The sequence below is a fragment of the Notothenia rossii genome, assembly GCF_949606895.1.
Source record: "Notothenia rossii genome assembly, chromosome: 1".
NCBI classification, from domain to species: domain Eukaryota; kingdom Metazoa; phylum Chordata; class Actinopteri; order Perciformes; family Nototheniidae; genus Notothenia; species Notothenia rossii.
In genome coordinates, this window is record NC_136912.1 from 80,614,317 (window position 1) to 80,622,550 (window position 8,234).

Here is an 8,234-nt window from a genome sequence, read left to right on the forward strand (position 1 = left end):
ATTCAGTGGGGGGGGGGCATTTTTTTTGTTTTGACACTGCAAAATGTAAAAGTTGTCCTCCCCTCAAAAGATAGTGACCTTCAGATGTTTTGATAGAATTAGAATGTTCAGGTCAAGAGGTCAATCATTTTAATGTAACATTTTTTGGACAGTGCCCTCTACAGGCCTGGGAAATAACTGTGTGCCAACCAACCCCTGTGCCAACCAGCCCCGCTCTCCCCTATACATGCAATGATTTCCAAACACTGATGAGGAAAAATAAAATCAGACATGAAACGTCAGCTCCGTATTCCCCGCACCAGAACGGGACTGCTGAGAGGGGTTGGCGTACTCTATTTGAGATGGGCAGGTGCATGCTAGTTGAAAGCAAGCTACCAAAACAGCTATGGCACTATGCAATACAAACAGCAGCGGTGGTACGTAACAGATGCTTCAATAGGCGTACAGGGCAGACCCCTTACCAGCTGCTGACAGGCAAGAAGGCTAATGTATCTAACATGCAGAAATGTGGGTCTGTATGCTACATGTACAAACAGGATAAGGGTAAACTGGATTCCAGGTGTGACCAGGGGTGTTTTGTGGGATATGACAAAAACAGCCCGGCGTATTTGGTATATAATCCAGATACTAATAAAGTACACAAACACAGGCTAGTGAAGTTTGTGAGCAGGGCAGCTGTAGAGAAACAGACACAGACAGGAGAGACAGACCCAAATGATGGCTATGGCCATATGAGACAGCCTAGGACTAGCGAGACCACGCAAGAGGTCAATAGGAGAGCGGAGAATGCTCAAGAGCCAAGTGTGCGGAGTAGAAGTACACATAGTGGTGGTCCAGGTGCAGTTATGAGGCCAAATGGCCATAACCAAACACAACAGAGTGTGACAGGTGATGAACCTGAGACTAGGAGGTATCCAACTAGAGAAAGGAGGAAACCTAGTCACTTAGATGACTTTGTAGATGAAGACAGTGATAGTGATGGGGTTCATACCACTGTAGACTACTGCTACAGAGCGGTATATGGTGTTCCACAGACTTTTGGGGAGGCTATGAGGTCGGCTAACTCAAAAGAGTGGGTAAAAGCCATGGATGAGGAGGTCCACTCATTAAATGAGAACAAAACATTTACCCCAACAACCCTGCCAATAGGCAAGAAAACAGTGGGGGGTAAATGGGTTTACTCCATCAAGAGAGATGTAGAGGGAAGAGACAAATACAAAGCACGGTTTGTGGCCAAGGGTTACAGCCAGGTAATGGGAATAGACTATGGGGAGACGTTTTCACCCACAGCAAACCTGACGAGTGTAAGGGTGGTGTTACAGAAAGCAGCGCAGGAGGACCTGCTCCTACACCAGATGGACGTGAAAACAGCGTATTTGCACGCTCCCATAGACTATGATATATATATCAATCCACCAGAGGGTTATGAAGAGAAGGATGATGGTCTAGTGTATAAGCTAGAAAAATCACTTTATGGTCTCAAACAATCAGGGCGAAATTTGAATAGTCTTGCACGATTGTTTAACTGAAAACGAATACACACAAAATCCAGCCGACCACTGTGTTTATGCCAAAGAGTCAAAAGACAAAAAGGCGATCATAATCATATGGGTCGATGACTTGATCATTGCAGCCAGCAATGAGAAGATTTTGAGAGAGGTGAAAGAGATGCTCGCAGGAAAGTTTCAAATGAAAGATCTAGGCAGACTCAAACATTTTCTGGGTATCGATTTCAGCCAATCTGATGGATGTGTAACCATGTCACAGGAAAAGTACACTAACAAGATACTACAGCGTTTTAATATGGAAAACTGTAGAACCAGAGAAACGCCCTGTGAACCAAAACTAGAATATACTGAGGATACAGTAAAAATGAATGATGTCAGGATGTACAGGGAGGCTGTAGGAAGCCTTATATACCTAACCACTTGTACCAGACCAGACTTAAGCTTTGTGGTAAGCAGGTTATCACAGTATTTTGCTGAGCCTACAGAAGAGCAGTGGGTTACTGTGAAACATGTTCTAAGATACCTCAACGGTACTTCTGAGAAAGGGTTAAGTTTCAAAAGAAACAACAGTGAGAAGCTAGGTATACAGGCCTACAGTGATGCTGACTGGGCGTCTGATGTCAGCGACAGGCGCAGTACCACAGGATACTGTGTGAGTCTTAGTAAGAACAGCTGTCTAGTTTCATGGAAAACTAGAAAACAGCCCACAGTAGCGCTCTCCACATGCGAGGCGGAGTACATGGCACTGGCTTCAACCATACAGGAGTGTCTATACCCAGAACAGTTACTAGAAGGTATAGATAACTACAAGTACACACAAACTGTAGTACATGAGGATAATCAGGGAACGATTGCTCTCGCCAAAAACCCTGTAAACAGACAGAGGAGTAAGCACGTGGACATAAAGTACCACTTTATCAGATCCACTGTGAGTGAGGGGAGAGTCATTCTGATGTATTGTCCTACAGATGATATGGTTGCTGATATAATGACGAAACCTGCAACTAAATTGAAACTGAAGAGGTTTGGTGCAATTATTTTTGTAGTTTGAAATGTGTAACAAGACACAGGGGTTCACATTCATTCTGTATTCTTTTTTCTGATGTTTTTGTTTTGTTTTTCTTGTTTAAGATTATAACAACCTGAGAACAAGTGGGGGTGTTGAGATTTGATGGGATATATGTCCTCACTTGTATGTGGTACTGTACTGTTCCATGTGATGTGCAATGTTGTGCTTGTGCCACAGTGAGGCGCAAGGACAAGGGGTATAGGATGCATGCCTGCCTCCTATAGGCTAATCACAGCTCTTGATTGCCACGTGTGTGTGGAACCAGTTCATTCCAGTGGAGGCTGTCCCCGTGAGAGTGATGCGTGCAGCCCTTATAATAAAATATGCCAGGCTTGGCTAAATGGATTACATCTCCGTGTTTTTCTCCGAATGCAACGTTAAGCTGCAGAACTAAGCGTAACTTAACAGAGGGGGGTGGTCAGTGTTGAATGCAGCGCCATATAGACTGATCTATCTATATGGTCTATCTATCTATACTGATCTATCTATATGGCGCTGGTTGAATGCAGTGTTGAACAGGTGGGTTTTGAGTGATGTTTTGAATGCTGTGAGGGAGGAAGAATCTCTGATGGATTGGGGTAGTGAGTTCCAGAGGGTGGGTGCAGCAACGGAGAAGGCTCTGCCGCCCCAGGACTTGAGGTTGGCAGTGGCAGAGCGGAGGGAGCGAGTGGGAGTGTGTCTGTGGAGGAGGTCAGTCAGGTAGGATGGGGCCAGGTTATGGAGGTATTTGTATGTCATCAGGAGGATCTTGTACTGAATTATCTGGGGGATGGAGAGCCAATGGAGCTTAATGAGGACGGGTGTAATGTGTTCACGGATTCGGGTGTGGGTGAGTAGACGGGCGGCAGAGTTCTGGATATATTGAAGTTTGTTGAGGATTTTTGCAGGTGAACCATAGAGGAGGCTGTTGCAATAGTCCAGACGGGAGGTGATGAAGGCGTGGATGAGGGTTTCGGCAGCAGTGGGAGAAAGGGATGGACGTAGACGGGCGATGTTTTTGAGGTGGAAGAAGGCTGTCTTTGTGATCTGTTTGATGTATCTGTTGTAGGAGAGGGTTTGGTCAAATATGATGCCTCGGTTCCGGATGTGAGGGGAGGTTTGAACTGGGAAGCCGTCTATGTTGAGGGTGAAGTTATGGATAGGTGTGGTGAGCTTTATTCCCTAAAAGGCACAATCACCACGAACACGGCTAAAGCTAAAGGGTCAAGTACAGTAACTACAACTAACTAACTAATGTTATAGCCTCTATGTCGGAAGCGGTAGATACAGACTAGTAGATACAGACCAGCGCCGTATAGATACAGACAAGTAGATACAGACTTCTAGTTGTTTTGCAACATCGCCCCCTAGCGAATTGGATGCCCGCAAAAGTACAACAAGCGAGTATTGAGTCTCATGTATTTTGTATGTAAAAAGATAGTCTTTTATATTTGTCTTATCAAATTTGACATACAACAAATATATATATATATATATATATATATATATATATATATATTGTAGTAATAATGATATCACCTTTACATTTAGATGTATATTTTGTTCAAAGAAAACATAACTGTTAATTTATTTTTTGGTAGAAGGGGTGGGGTTAAATACGTGTAAACTTCTTCCCAGGCCTTTTCCGATGTGTAATTAGGTAGATCATTTGTTCATATATAATTTGTAATTCAATAATATTTACTTTATCAATTTGATACTGCTTACGTTTCTACAGGATCATTCTACAGTACCATAATTATTTTTGTTTCATTTCATTATTATTATTAATTTGTTTTATTGTATTAAATCAAATGTGTCTTTGAAGAGGTGCTAGATTACTGAAAAACAACTGTTAGTGTGTTTATGCACCAAGCTGCAAAAGATAAACAAGCAGTTTGACCGAAAGGCAATTCAGTGCAGAATACATTTTTATTTATTTGCACACTGAGGATTATTCACTGGGGTGAGGCGGGGTCTGTTGTTCCCTCAGCCACCAGAAAACAGCTCCAGCTGCAGTACACCGGGAAGCCCTCTTCTGAGAAGAAACCCTGAAGCCTTCCTCGCCGTCCACTTCCCCGGTAGCCTGTCCCTACGTCCTTATACAGGCTGTCACACTGGAAGCACCTGGAAATTTGGTACGCCTTCCTGTACTCCTGTTTGTGTCCCTCTGAGAACACATTCCAGTTGACGACACCTGAAGTAGAATGTCATAAGACAATTACAATTCAGACAGAAAAGAACAAAACCTTCCTTAATTTAGCTGTCCTTACTCTTAGACAATCAACTTCATAATACTAGGATAGAAGCAGGCAGAAGTAAAGACACTTTATAAACTTACTGTCAAGCCAGTTGAAGTGGGCTTCCTTTTGGAATGACCCCTGGCTCACGATGTAGTTAAACCTCTCGCAGGTAAGGGCTAGCGTGCATATTGCAGGATCACCATCCTCGAGAACGACACGCATAAGGATCCTGCAAATTATGCCTTCAGGCAGCTGTAGATATAAACACGACTTAATACGAAATCCTTTCAAGCTAAATATTATTGTAGGTCTCTATTGTTATTGTTTCTACTGTCAAAACTAGAGTCATTGTAAATACATGCCTGCAATATGCCAATGGCCACCTTCTCCTGGGAGATAACCTTTCTGGCACTCTGAACACTGGCTGAAGGGTTCTCTCCAGCAAGCTTCTGGCCTCCTGAGTCCAGAAGCCAAGCCTTTGGCCATGCCTTTGAAACAATAACAACAAGACATCATCTAAAGTATTGCATAGGGAAAGGCTAAGGCATTGGTGCACAATTGATATGCATTAATAATCTCAACAGATATTGCCATCCAGAGTCTTACAGCTCTTGTTACTGATGGTCTACTGATCTGTAGATGGTTAACCTAATATAACTAACAGATGTTCTATTGACATGCTACTGAGTTTGTTGAGAGATTGGAGATAATCTACAAGTGACCCTCAAAATAAAGGGTTACTGAAATTAAAACACACATATTGTTAAGGGCTTTCATACCCTTGTATTGCATAACGCTCCATGAGAACAAGACACCACCACTTCCGGATCAAAGGCATGTCCATCTGAATGAAATGTGAAAGTGACAAAGAGAACCCTAACCATCTCCGTTAGAATTTCTTCATCAAGCTCAATAGGGGAGGCATAGGATAAACAGTAGGTTATGGATTTTAAATGTGTACATTGATAGACTTTAATTCCAATCCTCCATGCCAACTCCATGTTCACCTGGCACTCGTTGTTTTCACAAGAGACATGCTGATTTTCTCCCCACACTTTATTCTGAACATGCAGAGGAATACTTGTTCCATGGAAGGCTTTGTGGACAGTATAGACTCCATTTTCAAGATCTGCATTCACTTTTAAGGTGTGAACTTGCGGTTATGTCCTTTCGTTCGGCTTTCCATGTGCCTTTTCACATTTTTTTTATTTATAAGAACATGGCATAAGGGACATTTCTTCTTCAGTACTGGCTCTGCACGGACCCTTTGCATCTTTCCCCCTGGGATGATGGGGATTGCTGGATCTGTGATGGTGGGGATTGCTGGATCTGTGATGATGGGGATTGCTGGATCTGTGATGATGGGGATTGCTGGATCTGTGATGATGGGGATTGCTGGATCTGAGATGATCGGGGTTATGGCAGAGTGCTTCGCCTTGCACAAAGCCAGGTGTTTTCCAATGTTAGCTTTGCGCGCCAGCATTGATTGGCAGTACAAGCAGTGAAAATGATATCCTGGTCTGCAATTTAATCCACATCTGTAAATGGTATACCCTTAAACATAAGAACATAGAATTGTAGTATTATTATTTTGTGATCATATTCTTTTAAAGTGTAAATTATGAATACCAAACATCTGAATCAAGTAACTGGTCACCACAAACAAATCATAGAAGGACTTATTTTGATTTATTGCTCAAATGGAACTGATCATAACATTCAGGCTGCTTTTAATGCAGACACATTGCAACTCCATTTGCATTTCACAAGAGAATGTTTGCTAACTTTACCTTCATGGAGAACTGCTGAATGGTTGAGGTGGCTCTCTAAATGGGTTTGGACCTTGCCCAGTCTGGCTGGACAGAACAAATCTGAGGCACAGAATGGGCAGTGAAAGTCTTCACAACAGGTAATGCACCGTTGAAGGTCCGGCAAGGATCTCCCCTCTTGGATTGTAATATCCATCTTGAAAAAGAGAGAGCCTAATTGGTCAAACTGAACATTTTGAAATAATTTCACAGACAGACATAAATTAGGCCTAATTGTTTGATTCTGACACGACAGATTCTAACCTACAGAATAGGCCGACATAATAACTGACTAAAACACCTCATGCAATATTATTATTATTATTATATAGCATGTCAAAATGATGAGACTGTCTGATAAACAGTAAACAGGCAGTCAGCACAGTTAAGCTTATTTACAATGAATTCAAATAGTAATACAATGACTATTAAAGAAGCATTTACACTGAAGACAGAACTTAGGCTACTGCTGATTTAATGTAGCGGACGCACAGATCATATTGACATGCTATTGTCATCCTTTGAAATGTAATTAATTAGCTGACTATAATTAATGATCAGGGTTGGTAAGTTTACTTTTTTTAAATGTAGTAGGTTACAGATGACTAATTACCCTGTTAAAATTAATAAGTAATGTAACTTGACTATGTAACTATTTGGATTGAAATTCTAATGTTAATTATGGTTATTTTATGTTTTTTTTTAGTCACTTTGGATAAAAGCCTCTGCCAAATAACCTAACCATATGTTATAACCATAACACTGTTTCATTAAACAAATAAACAAAATGGCTAACAGTTGGTTTTGCAGCGAGTCATCATAGGCTAACAGATGACATTTAGCACGTGTTGCTTGTATGGCTGTCCAATTCAATACACCAGAATAGTTGTTAAATTTAAACAAACAACATGATTCAAATTACTCACACTCTTACTGTAATTAGTGATTAAATCAACAACTAGGACACCTAGTTGGGCTTGCCAAAATCACGCTAGTTTCATTAAACAAATAATCAAATTATATCAATCAAAAGGCTAATGAAGCTAATGCTTTTGCCGAAAGCTATAGCTAACGAATAGTTGTTTTTGCAGCCGGTTAGAAGCTATCCTAAGCTAACAGATGTTTGCTTGTATTGCCTTAAGACTATCATAGTTAATGTTAGCTAATCACACTTTATTTCAAGACACCGGAATTGTTATTAATGTTAAACAAATACAACTTTAAAAGCACATCACATTACTCACACTCTCTGCGTTGTCATTCATGTGGGAGTGTCACGAAAAACTAAGGAGCTGTATCTACGCGTCTTTATCTACCGGTCTGTATCTACCAGTCTGTATCTGCCGTCTCCGACGCTGCAGCTTCAAACAAACAAATTGAAGAGTTACAGGGTCTTCTGACTCAAGAAACAAGAAGAAAGGAAAAATATAGAAAACAAGTACAACGGTTGAAAGGGAAAAATGAGTCTCCACGAACAAAACTCAAAAGAAAAATTAGAGAGCTTCCATCTGCGACCATTCGAAAGACTCTCTTTTTTCATCATGCTTTGATTGACAACATTAGGAACAAGTTAAATGCACAGGGGGAGAGGGAAAGGCAAATCATTTCAAAAGTCCTAATGGGGAAG

At 41.3% G+C, this 8,234-nt stretch overlaps 1 protein-coding gene across 1 annotated transcript; it reads right to left on the reverse strand.

The window, feature by feature from the left end:
* Positions 1-4,469: 4,469 nt before the first annotated feature.
* On the reverse strand, positions 4,470-5,974 carry LOC307040353 (uncharacterized protein). The gene is made up of 4 exons (XM_079683105.1): positions 5,579-5,974; positions 5,162-5,287; positions 4,898-5,051; positions 4,470-4,753 (listed from the first exon to the last, which is right to left on the reverse strand). The coding sequence occupies exons 1-4, from the start codon at positions 5,798-5,800 to the stop codon at positions 4,515-4,517; spliced, it is 741 nt and encodes a 246-aa protein (XP_079539231.1). The 5' UTR covers positions 5,801-5,974; the 3' UTR covers positions 4,470-4,514.
* Between the last annotated feature and the right edge of the window lie 2,260 nt (positions 5,975-8,234).

Excerpts from the sequence above, each read along its gene's own strand:
- LOC307040353 (XM_079683105.1), bottom strand. The coding sequence starts at position 5,800 with ATGGAGTTGGCATGGAGGATTGGAATTAAAGTCTATCAATGTACACAT. Across the intron at positions 5,052-5,161 it reads TGGCCATTGGCATATTGCAG|CTGCCTGAAGGCATAATTTG; the intron begins GCATGTATTTAC and ends TTATATCTACAG. Across the intron at positions 4,754-4,897 it reads CCACTTCAACTGGCTTGACA|GTGTCGTCAACTGGAATGTG; the intron begins GTAAGTTTATAA and ends ATTCTACTTCAG.